General features: G+C 47.6%; 1 protein-coding gene across 3 annotated transcripts in view; it reads left to right on the top strand.

The window, feature by feature from the left end:
• The window catches only part of setd4 (SET domain containing 4), a 44302-nt gene that overhangs the window by 9281 nt on the left and 8151 nt on the right, over nt 1-26870 (top strand). For all 3 annotated transcript variants that reach the window (XM_070893823.1, XM_070893822.1, XM_070893824.1), the window contains 4 exons: nt 1592-2021; nt 7960-8134; nt 9345-9426; nt 19914-19994. In XM_070893823.1, coding sequence (XP_070749924.1) covers nt 1592-2021; nt 7960-8134; nt 9345-9426; nt 19914-19994 — 768 coding nt within the window. The remainder of the gene's footprint in view (nt 1-1591; nt 2022-7959; nt 8135-9344; nt 9427-19913; nt 19995-26870) is intronic.

Genomic DNA, 26870 nt, shown 5'->3' with positions numbered 1-26870 from the left:
CTCTTCTCCCTCCCCATCCCCCAGCCTCTCCCTCCCCATCCCCCAGCCTCTCTCTCTCTCTCTCTCTCCTCTCTCTCTCTCTCTCTTCCCTCAGCCAGATGAAGGAACTAAGTGTAATATCTCCAAGTTTGCAGATGACACTAAGTTGGGTGGCAGTGTGAGTTGTGAGGAGGCTGCTAAGAAGCTGCAGGGTGACTTGGACAGGTTAAAGGAGTGGGCAAATCCATATCAGTATAATGTGGATAAATGTGAGGTTATCCACTTTGGTGGCAAAAACACGAAGGCAGATTAGGAAAAGGGAAGGTGCAACGAGACCTGGGTGTCATGGTACACCAGTCATTGAAAGTTGGCATGCAGGTACAGCAGGCGGTATCACACGAAATCATTTGATTGATAGAGGCTTCTAATGTCAAGGCAAGGCAATACCAATAGTGATAGACATTATTATAGATTGGAAAAAAATTGATCCAGTAACTACATATATCTTGCAACACAAAACCAGGCCATTCAGCCCAATCAGTCCATGTCGGTGTTTACCCTCCAAGTGAGCAAATAGTTTGAATCATATTTTCAAAACCCTGTTCCCACATCTGTTCAACCCTTTCATTCACTATCCAATCTAATCTTGAATATTAACATAGACCATGTGAATTCCACAGCCTCAGCTTTGTTTTTTTAAGTTTTCTCCTGCCTTCTGTTCTAACTCTCTTAAGTTTAATCTTGTATCTGTGGCCCCTCATTCTGGTTGCCTCAGCTATTGGCAACGCACAGCTTCTACTGAGGTAGTGCTACACTGTAAGAGGTGCTGTCTTTCGGATGAGTCGTTCAACTAAAGCTCCATCTGTTCACTCGGGTGTACATAAACGATTCCACAACAATATTATAAAGAAGAGCAGGGGTGTTCTCTCGGTGTCCTGCCCAATATTTTATCCCTCAACCAACATCATTTAAAAAAAAAGATTATCTGGTCATTATCACATTATTGTTTGAAGGACCTTGCTCTGCACAAAATTGGCTACCATGTTTCCTACATTACAACAGTGACTACACTTAAAAAGTACTTAATTGGCTGTAAATCACTTTGGGATGTCATGACACGTGAAAGGCGCTATATTACAAAGGAACATAATAACATAAGAAACTAGAAACAGGAGTAGGCTATTTGGCCCCTCGAGCCTGCTCCACCATTCAATAAGATCATGGCTGATCTTCGACCTCAACTCCACTTTCCCGCCCGATCCCCATATCCCTTGATACCCCTAGAGTCTAAAAATCTATCTACAAGTCTTTCTTTCTTTTCTTCTTCAGGGCCGAGTCTTCAGCTGCCAGGGCCCTATGCTCTGGAAATCGCTCCATAAACCTCTACGTCTCTCTACCTCTCTTTCCTCCTTTTACGACACTCCTTAAAACCTACCTCTTTGACCAAACCCTGCCCTAACATTTCCTTATGTGGCTCGGTGTCAAATGTTGTTTTCATAATGCCCCTGTGAAGCACCTTGGGATGTTTTACTATGTTAACGGTGCTATACAAATACATGTAGTTGTTGTTTTACATTTTGCTTTGTTTAAAATGTTGATTTATTGTTTCCAGGTGGAAGCCCCGTTTGTCTCCCCTCCAAGCTTTGTGTACTTTCCTCATTGCTGAGAGACATTTTGGGAGCCGGTCTCCATGGAAGCCCTACATCGATGTCTTGCCAAAGGCGTACACATGCCCAGTTTATTTAGCAGAGGAAGTAATCGATCTGTTTCCCAGCCCTCTGGTTAAGAAGATTCAGGAGCAGAAGAGTGTGGTTCAAGAACTGTACCTTACTTCGAAATGCTTCTTCGGTTCATTGCAGCCCTTATTTTCCGAGCACGTGGAGAACGTTTTTACATACGATGCCTTGCGCTGGGCTTGGTGCAGTATCAATACCAGGACAGTTTACATGGAGCATGAGCAGAGTGAATTCTTTTCCAGAGAGCCTGATGTCTATGCCTTGGCTCCATACTTGGACCTGTTGAATCACAGACCCTCGGCTCAGGTAAGAAGACTGCTCACGTAAACGGAAAGCAGCTGTGCTTAAATTAAAATACGGCGTCAAGTAGGAGATGCTTTTTAAAAATGTATTCGTTCACAGGATGTGGGCTGTAATGTATGTAGAACTCAAATCACTGACTCCACACGGTCTCGTGTTGTAGTAACTGCTGTGACCTTAGTCCTTTAGTGTGCAACTCCAGAGTGCCTCTCAGGTGTGTTGGGCAGCCTTTTATACTCTGTCTTGCAGATACTTTCAGGTCTCCCACCACAGCGCCCTCTGTGGCGCACCATTGTAACTATACATTTAATGTACCTGGACAATACATAACATCTCACTCCCCATTCCCCCCCCACCCTCCCTCCCCAGTTCCAAAAGCCATTGCCGGAAACCTCGGCCTTGTTCGTGCTGGTTGGTTTGTGAGTGTGATCCATGACCATCCACTTCCCTCTTCCCCCCCCCCCCCCCCCCATGTAGAGATTATGCTCGCGATCTGGTGCAAGCATGTGGTATTAGCAGTCCTTACATGGGTGATGAAGTCACAAGTATAACCTCCAACAGAAAGCAGGTATACATAGACAGTACATTTGTATAGTATGTATAATATATGGTACAGATGTTATGTCAAAAGGTTGCAGGTGCACTGAACAGTTATTTAATCCCAGCTCCACTGGGTGAGGTACGGTGGCAGTATACTGCCCTTTTTTGCCCGAGGTGATGGCTGCGCTGAGACAGGGTATCGCAGCTAGTGCGTTGCCTCTGTTCTCAGTAGTCGCCTTAGCGGCTCATCTGCAGCCACTGAACCATTGCATGAATCACACAAATTCGGAAATCGCATTGGCCCCTTGGGCATGTTAGTCACGGACCCATTTACCCTTTTACTTGTGGTATTAACTCTTTTCGTAAATCATTCATATCCATCATTTTAAACACAGTAACCATTCAGCATCAAAATATCAACTCTTATCCTAAATCACTACATCATACAAATCACATTACACATTTAGACTCGCTCGTGCCTTACAAAAGTCTTTTTGTGGGGACCACCAACGGTGTAAGGCTCTTTTAAGGTTCCCGGGTGCATTTCCCTTTTAAGATGCCATCTTGTGGTTCCCACAAGGCTACCCTTGGGCGCCGACATTTTAGTTGTACTGCTTGCCTTTGTTCTTTGCAGCCACGAGGCTCGCCACCATCTTGAACTCGCTAGCCTGATGTTTTGCTGCAGTTAAGAAGGGATAGAGGGGAGGAAAAAAAAAAAGACAAACGGCCAAGAACGAGTCGCGGATCTGACTGATACTGCAGTCGCCGGAACAGCTCCTCCTGCCGCCGCCGCTCAAACCAAGGCTCCCACCAAGAAGAGGAATGTGATGAATGGCTCCCTGAAGCAGATCAAGGGCACGGGCGCCTTGGACTCCTTCAAAATCGCTGCGACGGATCCCCAGGGAAAAGAAGGTGAAGAAGCCAGCAGCCAAGAAATCTCCAGCGACGAAAGCAGCAGCCAAGAACGATTCGATCAGTCTCAGTCCCTGTGGCCTCCGTAACTGCCATAACTGCTGCTGTATCGGCCGCTCTGGGTCTTATGCCCACCCGAGTAGCTGTCGTGTTCTCCCGAGTTATGCCGGCCACCTCTGTAGCCTCCTCTGCCGCTGTAACCTCCTCTGCCGTCGTGGCCTCCTCTGCCGCTGTAACCTCCTCTGCCGTCGTGGCCTCCTCTGCCGCTGTAACCTCCTCTGCCGTCGTGGCCTCCTCTGCCGCTGTAACCTCCTCTGCCGTCGTGGCCTCCTCTGCCGCCGTGGTCCCAGTAACTGCCGCCTCTCCTGCGGCCGCCGTAGCCGCCACCACCGCCGCCCAACTTTTTCTCCGCACGGCCCCCCCCCCGGTCTATCGGCCGTCGATGGGTTTACCGTTCAACGCCTGCTCTTCCAGGGTCTGCTCGTCTGTGTGTGGCTTCTTTCTCCTCCAGCTCGGTCAGCGTTGCTCTTTGGGAACACGGGGGACAGCGGTCTGTGGAGGAATTAAGTCTTCCCAGCTCCCACGGACCTTCCCATCCATCTCCTGCCTAGTAGCGTTGACCCATCACCTGCAATGACCCACAAAGGTAAACCATGCGTCTTGCCCCCGTGAGATACCTGCACATCCATGCTGCCAAGAACAGGTATCAGTTCCCTGGTGTAGGTACGCAGCTTCGCCGTGACCGGGACCAGCTTGCGTCGTGCAGCTGGGTTAATCCACGTTTTATCAAAAGTTCTCTGACTCATCAACGACGGACCCGATCCAGTGTCCACTTCCATACTCACTGGGACTCCGTTAATCTTGACCTCCATAATCACTGGAGCCGAATCGTCGGTGCATATATACAGTCCAAGCACCTCATCTTCTTCTGCCTGCTCCTCGCTGGATAGTAGATCATCTACCATCTCCTCAGCCACATGGTGAGTCAGGTTTCTTTTGCACATACGCTGAAGGTGGCCTTTCATGTGGCAGGTATTGCATGTAGACTCCGTAAACCTGCATCGGTGAGCCTCATGGCTTCCTCCGCAGCATCAGCATGGTGCTGCTCGATTAGCCCCCCTCGGCGGACTCTGAGTTCCAGGACCCCGAGGTCCGTGCTCTCTGCCCTGGGCAGAGCCACGTTCTGCAGTTTTGTCCATGGTGGGCGCTATCCTGTGGACAGTGCCTGCCGGGTTCGAGACTGTGTGGATCATCTACCTGGTGCTGTAAGTCGAGGTCATATATGCCCGTCTGATGGTAATGGCTTGCTTCAGGGTGACTGTGGGTTCCGTGGCTAACAGCTTGTGAAGGAAACCCTCATGGCCAATCCCCATAACAAAAATGCCTCGCAACGCCTCGTTAAGGTGTGTGCCAAAATCACATGGCGCCGCAAGTCTCCTGAGATCCGCAGCATATTTGGTGACATCCTGGCCCTCAAGTCTGCAGTGGTGGTAGAATTTGTGCCGGGCCGTGAGAATGCTCTCCTTCGGTTTCAGTTGGTCACGAATGAGTGCGATCAGCTCCTCATATGACTTGCCCCTGGCGCTCTTGGGTGCCAGCAAATCCCTGACGAGACAGTAAACCTCATCGCCACAACTGGAAAGCAATATCACCTTACGCTTCTCTCTCAGTGCGTTCGTGTTCCCCGTCAGGTCGTTTGCTGTGAAGTAGTATCCGAGCCTTTCCGTGAAGGCCTCCCAATCATTTCCCACCGTAAAATCCTTTAATGAGCCCAGAGCAGCCATGGTTGCGTGAAGTTCGTCCGTGTCCTTGTCGCCAATGTAATGTATGTAGCACTCAAATCACTGACTCCACACAGTCGAGTGTTGTAGTAACTGCTATGACCTTAGTCCTTTATTGTGCAACTCCAGAGTCCCTCTCGGGTGTGGTGGGCAGCCTTTTATACTCTGTCTTGCAGATCTCCCACCACAGCGCCCTCTGTGGCGCACCATTGTATTTATACATTTAATGTACCTGGACAATACATAACATGGGCGCTGCTGGCAAGGCCGGCATTTATTGCCCATCCCTAATTGCCCTTGAGAAGCAGTGGCGCCTTTTTGAACCACTGCAGTCCGTGCGGTTATGTCAATGTCAGGTGGTCCATCCGGTTTTATTCTGATAATTTTTTGTAGTGGTTTTGATAGAGCAGTTAAGAGTCAACCACATTGCTGTGCGTGTCGAGTCACATATAGACCAGACCAGGTAAGGACAACAGATTTCCTTCCCGAAAGGACATTAGTCGGGTTTTTTGCGACAATCCGGTAGTTTCATGCTCACCATTGCTGATACTAGCTTTTTATTTCAGATTTATTTAATTAACTGAACTTAAATTCCCCAGCTGCCGTGATGGGATTTGAACTCATGTCTCCGGATTATTAGTCCAGGCTCTGGATTACTAGTCCAGTAACATAACCACTATGCTACCGTTCCCCTAATGTACGGTAGCTTGTCGCTGTAAAACAATTCCTGACACATATTATACATTAATGGTTAATACCATGAACGGTGATTACTCTGAAATTAAGCTCATTTAAATTATCTCTAAAAATGAGTAGGATGTTGTATCTTTTTTTCCGTACCCCACCCTGCCCCTCTCATCACTATCCCATCCTAGAATCATGGTTTACATTTTAGTTTTTTTTTTATTCGTTCATTGAATGTGGGCGTCGCTGGCAAGGCCAGCATTTATTGACCATCCCCAGTTTCTGTTGAGAAGGTGGTGGTGAGCTACCTTCTTGAACCGCTGCAGTCCGTGTGGTGAAGGTGCTCCCACAGTGCTGTTAGGGAAGGAGTTTTAGGATTTTGATCCCGTGACAAAGAAGGAACAGCGATATATTTCCAAGTCAGGATGGTGTGCAACTTGGAGGGGAACTTGCAGGTGATGGTGTTCCCATGCACCAGCTACCCTTGTCATTTTAGTGTATGATGTAATGCTGATTTATAATTCACTGTTGTGAATGACTCACATAAATCAGGTATTGTTGCCCATCACCAAACTATACCAATGTTGCAGCAAAATCTACAAATACCCTTCTGCTATGTGCATATTCCTGCGTACACTTTCGATTTGGGTATGTTTTCTCATGTTCTGTTGTGTCCTTTCTTCCTCCCTTTGCTGCTCTTCCATTCACCCGTTCCTTCAGTTGGCAACCTCGCCAAATGCTTGTGCTAAAATGTTCAGCAGCGAAGCGTCAATATCATTTCCCGCAGGAAGGAAAAACCTGAATATGAGCCAACCTAAGCTGTTGATCAATCCTCTCCTAGCAACTGTTTTCAGAGCGAGGTTGGCAGCTGCCTGGGAGCAGGTACTGTGCCCTCCCCCAGCTTGCAGCTTTTCACCAGGGGACATGAATGTGAGGAAAGGATGAGAAAAACAACACACACACATACTGGAGATGGCAAAGTTCAGAGATTTAACAGCCACAATTTGCATTTTCGTAGCGCCTTTCTAGGCTGACATTCCAGTGCAGTGCTGAGGGAGTGCTGCACTGTTGGAGGAGCCGTCTTTCGGATGAGACATTAAACCGAGACCCCATCTGCTCTCCCAGGTGGTCATGAAAGATCCTGTTGTGTATCTGTAAAGCATGCACTCCCATGTTCCGCCACCAGGGAGCGCATCCCCTGAAGTCCCAAGGGATCCCAGCATCCCTTGGGAGCACTGTATATAAGCCGGCCCCTAAGCCCTGTTCCTCACTCTGGAGTGTCTTATTAAAGACTGAGGTCACTGTTAATTTAATCTCCCTGTGTGCAGCCTCATCTGTGTTAGGAACACAATAAATCCCATGGCACTATTTCAAAGAAGAGCAGGGGAGTTATCCCTGGTGCCCTGCCCAATATATCAACATCACTAAAACAGATTGTCTGGTCAATATCACAGTGCTGTTTGTGGGAGCTTGCTGTGTACAAATTTGCTGCCTGGTTTCCTACATTACAACAGTGACTACACTTCAAAAATACTGCATTGGCTATAAAGGTGTTTGGGAGGGCCTGAGATCGTGAAAGGCCAGTCTTCTCGGAGCAGAGGGAGGTCGACAGACTGATGGGTTTAGAGCGCATTTCAGAGCATGGGGCTTAGAGGGCTGAAGGCACGGATGCCAATAGTGGAAGGAAGGAAGCGGTGATGGCTGACAAAGGGCCAGAGCTAGAAGAACGACGAGTTCTGGAGTGAGTTGTTCGTAATGTTCCCTTTAAGCCACGCAGCGCTCTGCAGCTCCCGCACAACCGGCTCACTGGCTTCTAAACCGGACAAACCACGCTGGTGCAGTATTTAGAATAGGCCGCACAACCAAAAAAAAATTAAGAGTTAGATTGATTGTAGGGCTGGAGGAGGTTACAGGGATAGGGAGGGGCGAGGCCATGAAGGGGGTTAAACATGAGCATGACCATTTTAATTTGGAGGCCCGGGGAGCCGATTGCAGATCAGGTTAAACTTGCACTTTTATGCTTCCAGGTAGCAGCTGCCTTCAACCAGAAGAGCAAACATTATGAGATCAGAACGGTAACAAAATGCAGGAGATACGAGCAGGTGTTCATCTGCTACGGCCCACATGACAACCAGCGGCTCCTATTGGAATACGGATTTCTTGCGGGCAGTAACCCACACAGCGTCGTCCATGTCGGCAAAGGTTAGGGTGCTCTACCCAAGTTGCATTTCTCGCGCTTTCGTTCTCCAGATTTTCTGTAATGTGGAACACCTACGGGAATTGTAGCAATAAGGATCCCTATTTTCTCAGTTACTTTCTACTCTTTTTCTGTGGGATGTCTGTTTTTTGAGCACAGTACTAACTTGTGTTCAGTTCAAACAAAAGTCTTGTATTCACAAATGAATAAAATGGGGGAGATGGTTTGTTTGTTGACGAATTAGTACAGGTAGAGCGTCCGAAACCTCAGGACCGAGGCCGTTCCGGATTTCGGGTACTTCCGGATTTCGGAACATTTGAATTTTGGAACTCCGGATTTCAAACGCTCAACCTGTAGTCATGTAAAGTGACTATCTGTCTGACAAATTAAAACCCTGCCTTCTAATTGCACTCAGTTGCTGTGGGTTTACCCAGACTCGCTGTAAGTAAAGCAGCAAATGGAATAAACCCCATGTGAGAATGGTGATTAAAGACCACAGTGCAAATTAAAAAGTGCAATGAATATTTTAAAACTGTGTACAGCAGCTCAAATGCTGTTATTTCAGTCCAGTCGCTAATCCATAAATCCACAGCAAAATGAAACCCTCTTCTGGGTCGAAACCCCCCCCCCCCTCCCCCTAACAGGCCCAGACCAAAATCCACAAGTACCGAATTGAGTGCAGCTCAAACCCATCAGTAACTGAGGCTGAACGGATAGGAAAAGCGCTTCCAGCATCTGCCAATGGTACTTTGAAATCAGCCACTGGCAAGTTTGTGAGACAGACATCTTGAGGGTTATTTTAATCTGTGGGAATCCCACGGGATCGGGTGGAAGGCTGGTTTTACTCCCGATCGATATTACCTTCCATTGACTTCATTAGAGAGTAAAATCCTGCGGGGTGTCAAATCCAGCATTGCACCCAATCCCGTCGGGAAACCCAAGGGTGAGTTAGGTTAAAATTAGCCCCAATTTATATTTGTTTCTTTTCATCCTCTGTCCGAATGACGATGCTTGCCGATTCTCGTGGTGCCTCTTCACAAAGGCCTCCTGAGATTAGCAACTTATCACACAGGGCAATGTGGGCCTTGCAGTGACCTTGCTGCAGTTCAGTTTTATTCCGAGTTCACATTTGTAGGCATTACTTGTTGTATAAGTGGAAAAGCTAGAATATTCTTTAAAAAAAATTGAAGTCACATTTCTGGTGTTTGCTTTCAGATATTCTTTGTAGCCACCTTTCTCAAAAGGACAAACTGGTGAACAGAAAGCTGTTATTTCTGCAGGACAATGGCCTCCTGGAGTAAGTAATGCTGTGTCTGAGTGGTCAACTAAAATAATTTTCAATAGGAAAACGTGCCTCCACCATCAACGATCTGAGTGCAGTATGTTATGAAGAACTTGCCTTAATATAGCGCCTTTCATGACCTCCATGTTGTGTATGGATAAAGAAACAGACTGAACACTGTGAGCTCAAAGTAAAGTGTGACCGTAGTCTTTTATTGCAGGTCTGCAGAGTGCCTCTCCAACGTGTGAAGCCTCCTTAAATACCTGTGCTCCCAAGGGATTATGGGATCCCTTTGGACTCCAGGGGGTGAGCCCTCTGGTGGCTGTACAGAGTAAATAAAAGTGTACATGTATAACAACACTTCCTCCCCAAAGTCAATAGTGTAACTGTTTACAATGTGAGTCGATCTGGAGCCCTTCTTGTCCTGGTTGATTGTCTCGGTGTGAAAGCTAGTGTTGTTGAATCATTTGTTAGGCCCTCGCTGGGCTGCTGTATAGCTGGCCTTGCAGGCCTGCCTGGTGTGCTGGGCTGCTGTGGATGATGGGTTCTGCTTCGTGGTCAAGCATGGTGCCGGTTGCCACTGGTGTGTATGTTGGGGGATCAAAAAAGGTGGAGCCCAAGGTGGGTTGCTCAGGATAGTCCGTGAATCTGAGTTTGATTTGGTCCAAGTGTTTCCGGTGAATGAGTCCATTTGAAAGTTTGACCTGAAACACCCTGCTCCCCTCTTTGGCCACGACAGTGCCGGGAAGCCACATGGGACCTTGTCCATAATTTAATACAAATACAGGATCATTGATTTCAATCTCGCGTGACATATTTGCGCTATCGTGGTATGCATTTTGTTGAAGCCGTCTGCTCTCTACCTGTTCATGTAGATCAGGGTGAACTAACGAGAGCCTTGTCTTAAGTGCTCTTTTCATGAGCAGTTCAGCAGGTGGGATCCCAGTGAGTGAGTGTGATCTCGTGCGGTAGCTAAGCAGGACTCGCGATAGGCGAGTCTGCCGTGAGACTTCAGTTACCCTCTTCAAGCCTTGCTTGATGGTTTGCACTGCTCTCTCTGCCTGACCATTGGACGCTGGTTTAAACGAGGCAGATGTGACATGTTTGATCCCATTACGGGTCATGAATTCTTTGAACTCGGCATTGGTAAAACATGGCCCGTTGTCGCTCACCAGGACATTGGGTAGGCCGTGTGTGACAAACACGGTCCGCAGGCTTTCAGTAGTGGCAGCGGACGTGCTAGCCGACATTATCTCACAATCAATCCACTTGGACTACGCGTCTACAACCACAAGGAATATTTTACCCAAGAATGGGCCTGCATAGTCGACGTGTACCCTAGACCACGGTTTGGAGGGCCAAGACAATAAACTTAGCGGCGCCTCCCTGGGTACATTGCTTAACTGCGAGCATGTATTACATCTGTGAACGCAGGACTCTAAGTCCGCATCGATACCGGGCCACCACATGTGGGATCTGGCTATCGCTTTCATCATTACGATGCCTGGGTGGATACTGTGGAGGTCATTGATGAAGGTGTCTCTGCCCTTCTTGGGGACCACTACTCGATTGCCCCACAGAAGGCAGTCTGCCTGTATAGACATTTCATCTTTACGCCGCTGGAACACCTTTATCTCTTCCTGCATTTCCACTGGGACAATGGACCAGCTCCCGTGAAGTACACAGCTTTTGACGAGAGATAATAAGGGGTCCTGGCTTGTCCGGGTTTTGACCTGCCGGGCAGTGACGGGTGATTGCTCACTCTCAAATGCTTCCATAACCATGGCTAGATGTGCGGGCTGCGCCATTTCCACCCCCGTGATGGGCAATGGCAGCCTACTCAGAGCATCGGCGCAGTTTTCTGTGCCTGGCCTGCGGTGTATGGCGTAGTTGTATGCGGACAATGTGAGCGCCCATCTCTGGATGCGGGCCGATGCGTTGGTATTTATCCCTTTACTCTCGGAGCACAGGGATATAAGTGGCTTATGGTCAGTTTCCAATTCGAATTTTAGCCCAAACAGGTATTGATGCATTTTCTTTACCCCATAGACACACGCTAATGCTTCTTTCTCAATCATGCTGTAGGTTCTCTCAGCCTTAGACAGACTCCTGGATGCATAAGCAACCGGTTGCAATTTCCCAAAATCATTAGCTTGTTGCAATACACACCTGACGCCATATGCCGACACATCACATGCTAGTACCAAACGCTTACATGGATCATACAACACAAGCAATTTGTTTGAGCATAACAATTTTCTCGCTGTTACAAAGGCATTTTCTTGGCTTTTGCCCCAAACCCATTTGTCCCCTTTTTTTGTAGTAAGACATGCAGTGGTTCTAACAATGTGCTGAGACCCGGTAAGAAATTACCAAAGTAGTTCAGGAATCCCAGAAACGACCGCAGCTCCGTCGCGTTCTGTGGCCTCGGTGCATTCTCGATTGCCTCCGTCTTCGCGTTGGTGGGCCTGATGCCGTCCACCGCAATCCTCCTTCCCAGGAACTCCACTTGAGGTGCCAGGAAAATGCACTTCGAGCATTTTAACCTGAGCCCCACGTGGTTGAGTCGACTCAGAACCTCCTCCAGGTTCTGCAGATGCTCGACTGTGTTCCGACCTGTGACCAAGATGTCATCCTGGAAGACCACGGTGTGCGGGACCAACTTCAGTAAGCTTTCCATGTTTCTCTGGAATATCGCCGCCGCCGATCGGATTCCAAACAGGCATCTGTTATAAACAAAAAGTCCTTTGTGCGTGTTGATGCAGGTGAGGGCCTTCGATGGTTCCTCCAGTTCCTGCGTCATGTAGGCTGAAGTCAGATCCAGCTTCGTGAACGTCTTTCCTGCCGCCAGTGTTGCAAAGAGTTCGTCGGCCTTTGGTAGTGGGTATTGGTCCTGCAGGGAGAAACGATTGATAGTTGCTTTGTAATCGCCACAGATTCTGAAGGTGCCTTCTCCCTTGAGGACTGGGACGATAGGACTGGCCCATTCGTTGAAGTTGATCGGGGAACTGATGCCTTCTCTTTGCAGCCGGTCTACCTCGATCTCTACCCTTTTTCTCATCATCTACGGTACTGCTCTCATCTTGTGATGGATGGGTTGCGCCCCCAGAATTCGGTGGATCTGCACATTTGCTCCTTGTAATTTCCTGATGCCTGGTTTAAACAGCGAAGGAAATTTGTTTAAGACCTGGGCATACGAAGTGTCATCAGCGGGCGATAGTGCTCGGGCGTCGTCACAGTTCCAGCGTATCTTTCCCAGCCAGCTCCTGCCGAGCAGCGTGGGACCATCGCCCGGTACCACCCAGAGTGGTGGCTTGTGCACCGCTCCATTGTAGGAGACCTTTACGGTAGCACTGCCGATTACAGGAATCAGTTCTTTAGTATAAGTTCTTAGTTTTGTGCGAACTGGAGTTAAGACTGGCCTTGAGGCCTTGTTGCACCACAACCTTTCGAAAGTCTTTTTGCCCATGATGGACTGGCTCGCGCCCGTGTCCAGCTCCATTGACACCGGGACTCCATTTAGTTCAACATTCAGCATTATCGGGGGACAATTCGTGGTAAATGTGTGCACCCCGTGTACCTCTGCCTCCTTGATCGGCGGCTCTGGTTCATCATGATCCTCCGTGGATCTGTCCTCCTCTGCAACATGGTGGTTTACAGGTTTATCAGGCTTTGCAGCTCACCTGCACACTCATTGGAGGTGTTCCATTGTTCCACAGCCCTTGCAAACGTACTCTTTGAATCGGCATGAATGGAAACGATGATCACTCCCGTAGCGCCAACAAGGTGTTAATGGCCTTGCATTCATCACCCTTGATGGTGGACTCTGAGACATCTGCGGACGTGTAGCTGCAGGTATGTGTGACCTGCCCTGTATGTTACGATTCGAAAACAACATCGCTTTGTTCCTGACATCAGTAGTGGGGAAAATGTTGGAATCAATCATTAAGGATGAAATAGCAGCGCATTTGGAAAGCAGTGACAGGATCGGACCGAGTCAGCATGGATTTATGAAAGGGAAATCATGCTTGACGAATCTTTTGGAATTTTTTGAGGATGTAACCAGCAGAGTGGACAAGGGAGAACCAGTGGATGTGGTGTATGAAAGGCTTTTGACAAGGTCCCGCACAAGAGATTGGTGTGCAAAATCAAAGTGCATGGTATTAGGGGTAATGTACTGATGTGGATAGAGAACTGGTTGGCAGACAGGAAGCAGAGAGTCGGGATAAACGGGTCATAGAAACATAGAAAATAGGTGCAGGAGTAGGCCATTCGGCCCTTCTAGCCTGCACCGCCATTCAATGAGTTCATGGCTGAACATGCAACTTCAGTACCCCCTTCCTGCTTTCTCGCCATACCCCTTGATCCCCCTAGTAGTAAGGACTTCATCTAACTCCCTTTTGAATATATTTAGTGAATTGGCCTCAACTACTTTTTGTGGTAGAGAATTCCACAGGTTCACCACTCTCTGGGTGAAGAAGTTTCTCCTCATCTCGGTCCTAAATGGCTTACCCCTTATCCTTAGACTGTGACCCCTGGTTCTGGACTTCCCCAACATTGGGAATATTCTTCCTGCATCTAACCTGTCTAAACCCGTCAGAATTTTAAACATTTCTATGAGGTCCCCTCTCATTCTTCTGAACTCCAGTGAATACAAGCCCAGTTGATCCAGTCTTTCTTGATAGGTCAGTCCCACCATCCCGGGAATCAGTCTGGTGAACCTTCGCTGCACTCCCTCAATAGCAAGAATGTCTTTCCTCAAGTTAGGAGACCAAAACTGTACACAATACTCCAGGTGTGGCCTCACCAAGACCCTGTACAACTGTAGCAACACCTCCCTGCCCCTGTACTCAAATCCCCTCACTATGAAGGCCAACATGCCATTTGCTTTCTTAACCGCCTGTTGTACCTGCATGCCAACCTTCAATGACTGATGTACCATGACACCCAGGTCTCATTGCACCTCTCCTTTTCCTAATCTGTCACCATTCAGATAATAGTCTGTCTCTCTGTTCTTTTAAGAATGGCAGGCAGTGACTAGTGGAGTGCCGCAGGGCTCAGTGCTGGGACCCCAGCTCTTTACAATATACATTAACGATTGAGATGAAGGAATTGAGTGTAATATCTCCAAGTTTGCGGATGACACTAAACTGGGTGGTGTGAGCTGTGAGCAGGATGCTAAGAGGCTGCAGGATGGCTTGGACAGGTTAGGTGAGTGGGCAAATGCATGGCAGATGCAGTATAATGTGGATAAATGTGAGGTTATCCATTTTGGAGGCAAAAAGACGAAGGCAGAATATTATCTGGATGGCGGCAGATTAGGAAAAGGGGAGGTGCAACGAGACCTGGGTGTCATGGTTCATCAGTCATTGAAAGTGGGCATGCAGGTGGTGAAGAAGGCAAATGGTATGTTGGCCTTCATAGCTAGGGGATTTGAGTATAGTAGCAGGGAAGTCTTACTGCAGTTTTACAGGGCCTGGATGAGGCCTCACCTGGAATATTGTGTGCAGTTTTGGTCTCCTAATCTGAGGAAGGACATTCTTGCTATTAAGGGAGTGCAGCGAAGGTTCACCAGACTGATTCCAGGGATGGCTGAACTGTCATATGAGGAGAGACTGGATCAACTGGGCCTTTATTCACTGGAGTTTAGAAGGATGAGAGGGAATCTCATGGAAACGTATAAGATTCTGACGGGATGGGACAGGTTAGATGCGGGAAGAATGTTCCCGATGCTGGGGAGGTCCAGAACCAGGGTACACAGTCTTAGAATGAGGGGTAGGCCATTTAGGACTGAGATGGAGAGAAACTTCTTCACTCAGAGAGTTGTTAACCTATGGAATTCCCTGCCGCAGAAAGTTGTTGATGCCAGTTCATTGGATATAGTCAAGAGGGAGTTAGATATGGCCCTTACGGCTAAGGGGACCAAGGGTATGGAGAGAAAGCAGGAAAGGGGTACTGAGGGAATGATCAGCCATGATCTTATTGAATGGCGGTGCAGGCTCGAAGGGCCGAATGGCCTACTCCTGCACCTATTTTCTATGTTTCTATGTACTTGTAGCAGCACTTGTGTGCTGAGAGATTTGTTTCGTATTGTCACTGGTGGCAATGAACGCCTGGGCTTACTCAAGGTTGGGATCTCTACAGTCAAAAGTTTTCGAAGTATGGTTTCGTGGCCAGTGCCAAGAACAAAAAAGTCTCTGAGTATGTGCTCCAAATGTCCTTGAAATTCCCAATGTCCTGCAAGGTGTCTTAGCTCGGCGACATAACTCGCCACTTCCTGGCCTTCAGACCTTTTGTAGGTGTAGAACTGGAACCTCACCATCAGAACGCTTTCCTTCGGGTTCAAATGCTCCCGGACCAACGTGCACAAATCGTCGTACGATTTCTCCGTGGGTTTCGCTGGAGTGAGCAGATTTTCATGAGGCCATACGTTGGTGCCCCACAGACGGTGAGGAGGATCGCCCTTCGTTGCACTCATAGGGGAAACTAAAACTAGGGAACATAGTCTCAGAATAAGGGGCCAATGTCCCCTAGTTTTAGTTTCCCCTATGAATGGAAATATCCTTTCTGCATCCACCTTATTGAGCCCCCTCAGTATCTTATATGTTTCGATAAGATCACCTCTCATTCTTCTGAACTCCAATGTGTATAGGCCCAACCTACTCAACCTATCTTCATAAGTCAACCCCTTCATCTCCGGAATCAACCTAGTGAACCTTCTCTGAACAGTCTCCAATGCAAGTATATCCATAAATACGGAGACCACAACTGTACATGGTACTCCAGGTGTGGCCTCACCAACACCCTGTACAGTTGTAGCAGCATTTCACTGCTTTTATGCGGGGATGAGGGGGTTGACTTATGAGGAAAGGTTGAGTAGGTTGGGCCTCAACTCATTGGAATTCAGAAGAATGAGAGGTGATTTTATCAAAACGTATAAGATTATGAGGGGGCTTGACAAGGTGGATGCAGAGAGGATGTTTTCACTGATGGGGGAGACTAGAACTAGAGGGCATGATCTTAGAATAAGGAGCCGCCCATTTAAAACAGAGATGAGAAATTTCTTCTCTGAGGGTTGTAAATCTGTGGAATTCATTGCCTCAGAGTGCTGTGGAAGCTTGGACATTGAATAAATTTAAGACAGAAATAGACAGTTTTTTAAACGATAAGGGGATAAGGGGTTATGGGGAGCGGGCAGGGAAGTAGAGCTGAGTCCATGATCAGATCAGCCATGATCTTATTGAATGACGGAGCAGGCTTGAGGGGCTGTATGGCCTACTCCTGTTCTTATTTCTTATGTTTTTATACTCTATCCCCCTTGCAATAAAGACCAACATTCCACTTGCCTTAAATTCAATTTAGCGTTTATATATTTTATACAACTGTTTCAAGGCCACTTGGAACCCTACACTTCTCCCTGCTTCCAGTGTCTTATTGAAATCGCAGTGTGAGTAGGGTTTTTGTATCTGCAATCATCTGAACAATAATGAAACTAAAGCCATCCCCCCGCATACCCCCCCAGGTTGACTCAGTACAGCATAGGACTTTGGAGTCAGTGCTTGAGTTTACAGAGCGGTTGCCTCGGGACTGAAGGGGATGATACTTTCATCTTCCCAGTGACTGTTTGGGTGGTGATTCTGTCACTGTGTACAGGTGTGGCTATGAGTCAGGCAGGGTGTGCCTCTCGAATGCATTCCATTGCTTTCTCCAACTGAATAAACTCCACAGAAGTTCATGAATGTGACATTTTCCTTTAAAAGGAGAAAAAGTTGGTGTACTTGTACGGGGAAAGGGCAGGGCTGTGGGACTAGCTGAAGTGCTCTTGCAGAGAGTCAGCACGGACTCGACGGGCCAAATGGCCTCCTTCTGTGCTGTCACCATTTAATGATACACGTACCCCTTCCAGGACAGGGGATCCGGATGGCCCTGTTGTCCCCATCGTGGGAATTCTTACAGGAAATGTGCCCAGTGGAATTTTGGGGAGCCACCTTTTGTCTTGTACTTGCTGACTTCAAAGATTCCTGTGCAAAGCAGAACAGTACCATCACCCCGTGCAAGAGTTCAGCTAACACATACTGATCAGAATGCCGATTTGAAGGGTGTGAGGCCGGGTTTTTGTGCATCATGTACATTTTCACTGGGGATAGTGCTTCTACCTCGAACATAAAGCAATTGCTACCATATTTTGTTCCTATTATTGATTATAAATCACTTGTTGCAGTACCCATTAAGTTTCACCAGAGGGCTTTAGCACAGATTCAAGATGCTGTTCAGTGCGCCGTGCAGTCAAACTAGTTTCTAATGATGTTGTTGTAGCCAGTAGTTTAGAATTGAGTTTATTGTATTGGGTTGAATCCAGGATCATTTTAATCTGTTGTCAGGGTATACGTCTGAGGAATTTGTGCCCCGTTGCACTTTATTGTTAGACCTTTGGAAAAACAAAGTGCCCATTATATATATGTCAATGGAGTTGGTGACACAGCATGAATGAATGAACTGTTAAGATATTGGCATAGGGCTCCCCAATACCTCCGTAGGTAAATACACCACATGGTGTGATAATGAGTCACACAAACCTCAGAGTCCTCAGAATCCCCGGGCGAGAGTTAGTTCCCCACTCTGATGGCTGTCCCTGCTAGAAGTGTTATGTTAAGTCGATGTTGATTGACAATGGGGAACCACCTCAACTTTGGAGCCCACAGTTAAGGAAGTCTGCCAACACAGATGCGAAATTGGACCTCTCCAGTAGCATGAACAAGGTCCATCGTGAATCAGCAGCCCATTTTCACACCGTTCCCGATTTTCGTTCACTCCCGTCGTTTTGTCCAAGCTGTTCGAGAAGAATGGTCATTTGGGTGAAGCACAGCATGCTGTCGAATTGTACCTGGTATAAGTCATTGCCTTAAAGAGAGTGGGAAGAGCATGCGAGGGAGAGAACTTGGGTATTTGTATGAGGCCCCAACCACCTGCTCTGCTCTATTGAGTAATCAGTAAATTGTGTGTGGCAATGGCAGCAGGTGTAAAAAGGGGGTGATGTTGTGTCCAAAAAATAAAATTGTTAAAAGGTTTTCATCCTTTGAAGTGGTGAAAAATGTTCAGGCAGCGGCAGTCAGAATATTGCTACACGCTTAATATTTGCCTGTATCTGACCTTGTCGCTGAGAGGGTCCCTGTCTGCTCTGTGACCACTCCATAGCTAACCACTAGAATATGTGCAGGGTGAACTCATGGACAAGTTACTTTCTGATTTCCCCACCCCAAACTCTCCCTCTATGTCGGAAGTGATAGGTCACTGCTTGGTGTTTCCCCACAACACCTTTCCTAGATTGGATAATCATTGGTACTGGGGATCAAACCTGCACCCCACTTCCTTCAGTAGCTCAGTCAGCTCATCCAATGAGTAACAGAGCAGAAAAGGCCCCAAGTTTAATCCCTGTCAACACTGAGTTACCTAATCGTAACCTTGGTGGAGATGGCAGTGCTGCAACACTGCACCTCCCTTCGACAGCATCTCCCAAACCCATGACTTCTACCATCTAGAAAAAATAAAAGGGCAGCAGGCACATGGGAGCAGCATCACCTCCAAGTTCCCCTCCAAGTCACACACCATCCTTCATCGTCGCTGGGTCAAAATCCTGTAACTCCCTCTCTAACAGCACTGTGGGAGGACCTTCACCACACAGACTGCAGCGGTTCAAGACGGCGGCTCACCACTGCCTACTCAAGGGCAATTAAGGATGGACACTAAATGCTGACCTTGCCAGCGACGCCCACATCCCAGGAACGAATTTTAAAAAAAATATTGGCCTCAACCCCAGGACTTGGAAGGGGATAATCATTCAAGGTTCTTAACACATGCAAGTTATCCATCAACTTCTGTCGGAAATATGTCCGCGTGGATGTTGAACAAAGACACAGTTGGGCTCAGCAGCAATTACCCCCCACGGTTGAATAATCTGCCGACACTCGATCAAGATTCACATATGTTTATTGGTCACCTGGGTGATTACTGAACAGCGGCCATGACTCATGATACCGTAGTCCAGTGAGGAATCAATGCCTTTGGGAGGGAAAGATATGGAAGAGAAAATTGGTTAGAACAAAATAAACTTCATCTAACCACTCAGTGATTCTGCTCATTGGTGCTCCAACAGGTCCCCACCCCTGCCCCCGTCGACTGTACATGGTTCACGTCTCTGAGCCATGCAGGAGGGCGGGTATTAATACGGCCCTATAGACCATGAACTTGGTGACAGTTTTGAGGCCTGGTCTTAAATAGTTTCTACAATCTTACATTTCAGAATTGGAAGATATCACAATGAGAAGCAAAATTGGACATCCAAAAATCAATAACTCTTAACTTGAGGCCTGCGCGAGTAGTTTATCAATGAGAGAGTAGCTGAGCCAAATATATTTGTTATTTTAACAACAGTTTCTATTTTTCCAAGAAATCTTCATTTTGCCATTCAACTCCATTACCATTTCTTTCTTGTATGTTTCTAGAAACCTGGCGTTTGGATTAGATGGACCATCTTGGAGGCTTCTGACAGTTCTTAAGGTGTTTTGTCTCAAAGCAGAGGAATAGTAGGTGTTTAAAGTCTTCATTTGTTTAAAACTATCCTCCATTTTGTAGGTATTTGCTAATTTTCCCACATTTTGCCCGGACCAAAAGAGTGGCTAGCAGAACTTGTGAGACCACAGTCCACATTTGCTGCTAGAAACTTTGAGAGTTGCCTGATGGTGTCTGTTCCTTGTGGCACTTTGACTTAAATCTGGAACTCCTGTTATGACAAACTACAGGTGAAAATTCACATGGGCGATTCTATAGTTAGAGTGGGAGATAGTTTCATCATAGAAATTTACAGCATGGAAGGAAGCCATTTCGGTCCATCATGTCCATGCCGGTGTGCAAAGAGCTATCCAGCCTAATCCCACTTTCCAACTCTTGGTCTGTAGCCTTACGGCACTTCAAGTGCATATCCAAGTACTTTTTTTAATGTGTTGAGGGTTTCTTCCTCTACCACCCTTTCAGGCAGTGTGTTCCAGACCTTCACCGCCCTCTGGGTGAAAATATTTCCCCTCAAATCCCCTCTAAACCTCCTACCAATTAATTTAAATCTGTGCCCCCCAGTTGTTGACCCCTCTGCGAAGGGAAATAGGTCCTTCCGATCCACTCTATGTAGGTCCCTCATAATTTTATACACCTCAATAAGGTCTCCCCTCAGCCTCCTCTGTTCCAAAGAAAACAAACCCATCCTATCGAATCTTTCCTCATAGCTAAAATTCTCCAATCCAGGCAACATCCTCATAAATCTCCTCTGTACACTCTCTAGCGCAATCACATCCTTCCTGTAATGTGGTGACCTGAACTGCACGAAGTACTCTAGCTGTGGCCTAACGAGTGTTTTATACAGTTCAAACATAATCTCCCTGCTCTTGTATTCTGTGCCTCGGCTAATAAAGTCAAGTATTCCATATGCCTTCTTAACCACCTTATCTACCTGGCCGGCTACCTTCAGGGATCTGTGGACTTTCTTTTGTAGACATGAGCCAGAGTCCTGAATCATATGGCGGGTTGCTTTCCGGACATCAGGGAGCGAACTAATGGTTCTGGAATGGGAGGGCGAGCATCCAGAGGTTCATGGTGGGAACCAATCACATAGATAAGAGTCGGTTTGAGGTTCTGCAAAGGAATTTAAAGGAATGAAGTTCTCGATTAAGGAGCAGAACCTCCACGCTGGTAGTCCCTGCATTACTCCCAATGACACGCGCTGGACCAGGCAGGGAGAGAAAGATTAAGATTGTCAAAGCGTGGCTGGAAGAATGGTGCAGAAGGGAGGGTTTCAGTTTCCTGGGACACTGGGACCACTTATGGGGCCGGGTAAGGCTCGAGAAATGGGATGGCCTTCACCTAAACTGGAGAAGCACGCACGTCCTTGCAGAAAAGATAAATTGGGTGGTGGGGAAAGATTTAAACTAGTTAAGGGGAGGGTGCGAGGGGAATATCCACACTGTCAATAATTGTGAGAAAAATATCAGCAAGACATTATTGGGAAGGTGGGGACATTTACTCAGATGAGAGTTCTTTTTATCAATGCATGTAACATAAGAAATAATACAAATGAGTTAAAAGCACAAATTCAGCTTAAGGATATGATTTTATGATGATATGATGTTGATGATGTGATAAGGATATGATGATATTACAGGCTACAACCTGAGCATGTTTGGGAGCTAAATATTGCAACCTGTAGGCTCTGTGGGAAGGACAGGAAAATTAGGAAGGGAGGGGAAGGAGTAATTATTGTGTTCCTAACACAGATGAGGCTGCACACAGGGAGGTTAAAGTAACAGTGACCTCAGTCTTTATTAAGACACTCCAGAGTGAGGAACAGGCCTTAGGGGCCGGCTTATATACAGTGCTCCCAAGGGATGCTGGGATCCCTTGGGACTTCAGGCGATGCACTTCCTGATGGCGGAATATGGGAGTGCATGCTTTACAGATACACAACCTCACTCCCCCGCAAAGTCAAAGTGAAAACTATTTACAAGGTGAGGCAGTCGGGAGCCTTTCTTTCCCTGGTGGACCGCCTCGGTACAAATGTCTGTTCTGGTATGTTGGCTGTGCCCTCGCTGGGCTGGCGTGTTGTTGGCCCTGCAGGGCTGCTGGGTGAGCCTGGCTTTGCTGGGCTGTTGGGCGTGATGGGTTCGATTTCCTGGTCCGGGGTGGTGTCGTTGATCCTTTGGGTGTGTGTTGTGGGCTCTCAAAAGGTGGTGTCTGCTGTGGGTTGTTCAGAGAAATCTGTGAACCGCAGCCTCGTTTGGTCCAGGTGCTTTCTGCAAATTTGTCCATTGTCTAGTTTGACGACAAACACCCTACTCCCTTCTTTAGCTATCACCGTGCCCGCGATCCACTTGGGACCATGTCCATAGTTTAGCACATACACAGGGTCATTCAGATCAATTTCCCGTGACACAGTGGCGTGACCGTCGTTTACATTTTATTGCTGCCACCTGCTCTCTACCTGATCATGCAGGTTGGGGTGAACCAGCGAGAGTCTGGTTTTAAGTGTCCTTTTCATGAGTAGCTCAGCTGGGGGCAGCCCTGTGAGCGAGTGGGGTCTCGTGTGGTAGCTGAGCAGTACTCGGGACAGGCGTGTTTGGAGTGAGTCTTCTGTGACTCGTTTAAGGCTCTGTTTGATTGTTTGTACTGCCCGCTCTGCCTGCCCATTGGAGGCTGGATTAAACGGGGCCGAGATGACATGTTTGATCCCATTCCGGGTCATGAATTCTTTAAATTCGGCACTCACCAGTATGTCAGGCAGGCCGTGGGTGGCAAACATGGCCCTCAGGCTTTCAATGGTGGCAGTGGCGGTGCTTCCTGACATTATTTCACGTTCAATCCATTTTGAAAAAGCATCCACCACCACCAGGAACATTTTACCGAGAAACGGGCCTGCATAGTTGACATGGATCCTTGATCATGGTCTGGAGGGCCAGGACCACAAACTTATTGTTGCGTTTCTGGGCGCATTGCTCAACTGAGCACATACGCTGCATTGCCGTACACAGGACTCTAAGTCAGAGTCGATACTGGGCCACAACACGTGGGATCTGGCTATCGCTTTCATCATTATTATACCCGGGTGTGTGCTGTGGAGATCCGAGATGAACGTTTCCCTGCCCTTTTTGGGTAGCACTACGCGGTTACCCCACAACAAGCAGTCTGCCTGAATGGACAGCTCGTCCTTTCGCCGCTGGAACGGCTTGATTAGCTCTTGCATTTCAACAGGGATGCTGGCCCTGCTCCCATGCAGTACATAGTTTTTTACTCGGGACAGCAAAGGATCTTGGCTGTTCCAAGTCAAATCTCACAGGCCGTGACAGGTGATTTATAATTTTCAAACGCTTCCATGACCATCATGCGGGCTGCGCCACCATCAACAAGTTTGCAGGCTGCGCCATTTCCACCCCCATGGTGGGCAATGGTAGCTGACTGAGAGCATCCGCACAGTTCTCGGTGCCTGGCCTGTGGCGGATGGTATAGTTATATGCTGATAGCGCGAGTGCCAACCTTTGTATGCGGGCTGAGGCATTAGTATTTATCCCCTTGTTTTCAGTGAACAGGAATGTGAGGGGCTTGTGATCAGTTTCCAGCTCAAATTTGAGGCCAAACAGGTACTGATGCATTTTCTTTACCCCGAACACACACGCTAATGCCTCTTTCTCAATCATGCTGTAGGCCCTCTCGGCCTTAGACAAGCTCTGGAGGCATAGGCGACAGGTTGCAACTTCCCCGCAACGTTAGCTTGTTGTAATACACACCCGATTCCGTATGACGACGCGTCACTTGCTAGCACAAGTCTTTTACACGGGTTATACAATACAAGCAGCTTGTTGGAGCATAAAATGTTTCTGGCTTTCTCAAAAGCAATTACTTGTTTTTTTTCCCCATACCCAGTTCTCACCTTTACACAATAACACATGTAGGTGCCCTAAGAGGGTGCGTAACCACGATAGGAAGTTACCAAAATAGTTGAGGAGTCCCAGGAACGACCGCAGCTCCATGATGTTCTGTGGCCTGGACGCGTTCCTGATAGCCTCTGTCTTGGCGTCTGTGGGCCGAATGCCGTCCACCACGATCTTTCTCTCCAAAAACTCCATTTCTGTTGCCATGAAGATGCATTTCGACCTCTTCAGCTGCAGCCCTACGCGATCCAGTCGCTGCTCGACGGTGTCCCAACCCGTGATCAATATGTCGTCCTCAAAGACCACCGTGCATGGTACCGACTTGAGTAGGCTCTCCATGTTTCTGTGGAAGATCGTTGCAGCCGACCAAATTCCAAACGGACATCTGTTGTAGATGAACAGTCCCATGTGCGTGTTGATGCAGGTGAGGCTCTTCGAAGACTCCTCCAGCTCCATCGTCATGCAGGCCGAGCTTGGTAAACGTCTTGACTCCTGCCAGCGTCACAAATAGGTCGTCTGTCCAGCGGTATTGCGTCCTGTAGCGAGAAACGATTAATAGTTACTTTATAATCGCCGCAAATCCTGACCGTGCCATCACTTTTGAGTACTGGAACAATCGGGCTGGCCCACTCACTGAATTCAACTGGGGAGATGATGCCCTCGCGTTGCAGCCTGTCCAGCTTGATTTCCACTCTCTCCCTCATCATGAGAGGCCTTGTGGTGAATGGGTCGTGCCTCTCGGACCAAGTGGATCCGCACCTTCGCCCCGGAAAAGTTTCCAATGCCTGGCTCAAAAAGGGAAGGAAATTTGTTAAGAACCTGGGTACATGAGGTCTCATCGACATGTGATCGCGCTCGGATGTCATCCCAGTACCAGCGGATTTTGCCCAGCCAGCTGCTTCCAAGCTGTGTGGGGCCATCGCACGGGACAATCCAGAGTGGCAGTTTGTGCACCGAGCCCTCGTAGGTGATCTTGACCACGGCTATGCCCAGGACAGTGATAAGCTCTTTCGTGTACATTCTCAGTTTCGTGTGGATGGGGCTCAGGGCTGGTCTGAGTGCCTTGTTGCACCATAGTCTCTCAAACATTTTTTTTACTCATGATGGATTGGCTAGCGCCAGTGTCCGGTTCCACGGCTACAGGTAAGCCATTTAATTTTACATTTAGCATTATAGGTGGACATTCCGTCGAAAATATATGCACCCCATGCACTTCAGCATCTTCCTCTCTGAGGCTCGAAATTGCTTTGATCCACCATGGACCGATCTTCCTCTGCCACGTGGTGTTGCAGAGCTTGCAGCTCATCTGCAAGCTCGTTGGAGGTGCCCCATTGTTCCACAGCTCTTGCAAACATACCCTTTGAAGCAGCATGAATAGGCTAAATGGAAGCCTCCACAACACCAACAAAGTATGAATTGCTTTGCATTCATCCTTTGTTGCGGACTCTGAGTCATCTGAGTCACCTGAGGCCTGCTGGCAGTTGCAGACTCGTGGTTTCTGCACTGTATATTTCTGCTTGCAAACACAGTTCCAGTTAATTTATGAACATTGCTCGCACTTGTGTGCTGAGAGATTTGTTTGGTGTTATCACTGGTGGACATAAACGCCTGTGCTATCGCAATGGTCTTACTGAAGGTCGGTGTCTCTACAGTTTTCGTAGGATAGTCTCGTGGCCAATGCCCAGTACAAAAAAGTCTCAGCATTTGCTCCACATAGCCATCAAACTCACATTGTTCTGCAAATCGCCTTCGCTCGGCGACGTAGCTCGCCATTTCCTGACCTTCAGTTTGCTGGCACGTGTAGAACCGATACCTCACCATCAGCATGCTCTTCCTCAGGTGAAGATGCTCCCGAACCAGTGTACACAGCTCCTCATACGACTTATCTGTGGGTTTCACCGGAGTCAGAAGATTCTTCATGAGGCTGTAGGTCAGTGCCCCACAGACCATGAGGAGGACCGCTCTCCTTTTTGCAGCACTTCCTTCTCCGTCCAGCTCGTTGGCTACAAAGTACTGGTCTAGCCGTTCGACATAGGCTTCCCAGTCCTCACCCTCCGAGAACTTCTCCAGGATGCCCACAGTTTACTGTATCTTTGCGTTGGATTTGTATTCTCGTCGCCAGTTATTGTGTTCCTAACACAGATGAGACTACACACAGGGAGGTTAAAGTAACAGTGACCTCAGTCTTTATTAAGACACTCCAGAGTGAGGAACAGGCCTTAGGGGCCGGCTTAGATACAGTGCTCCCAAGGGATGCTTGGATCCCTTGGGACTTCACGGGATGCACTCCCTTGTGGCGGAACATAGGAGTGCATGCTTTACAGATACACAACAGTAATATTGCTAAAAGACACAATTACTGCAGTAGAAAAAAAAGGTGATCGGGCAGTGGAAACAGTATGTGTTGAGTTAATGATAAGCAAACGAAGCAAGGCTCTGGTAGAAGTTGTCTATGACCCTCCTGATAGCAGTTATGTAGTGCGGGGGTGGGGGTGTATAACTATCAGATCAGGGGATCATATATCAAAGACAAAGTGGTTATAATGGGAGACTTCAATTTTCATTTAGACTGGGAGAAGCAGAAAAGTTTGAGCAATAAAGGCAATACATTTCTAGAATGTATTCAGGACAGCTTTCTAGAACAGTATGCTTTAGAACTGGCAAAGAAACAGGCCATACTAGATTTAGTGATGAGTAATGAACCAGAATGTGTTAACAATCTGATGGTTTTGCAAATAGTGAGCATAATATGATTGAATTTGATATTAGGGTTAAGAGGGAGAAGGGAGGATCACAAAGCAAGGTTTTGAGCTGAAGTAAGGCAATTTCGAAGGGGTGAGAAATGAGTTGACCACAGTAAACTGGGTTAAACTGTTAATGGGTAAACCTACAAGCAGAGGGAAGTATTCAAAGAAATATTTGGTGACATACAACATCAGTACCTCCCCCTAAAAGGCAAAGGCTTCACTTGTGTAGTTAAGTAACCATGGT

This window comes from Pristiophorus japonicus, chromosome 11 (assembly GCF_044704955.1).
Source record: "Pristiophorus japonicus isolate sPriJap1 chromosome 11, sPriJap1.hap1, whole genome shotgun sequence".
Classification (NCBI taxonomy): Eukaryota; Metazoa; Chordata; class Chondrichthyes; family Pristiophoridae; genus Pristiophorus; species Pristiophorus japonicus.
This window is presented reverse-complemented; position numbering and strand designations above follow the sequence as displayed.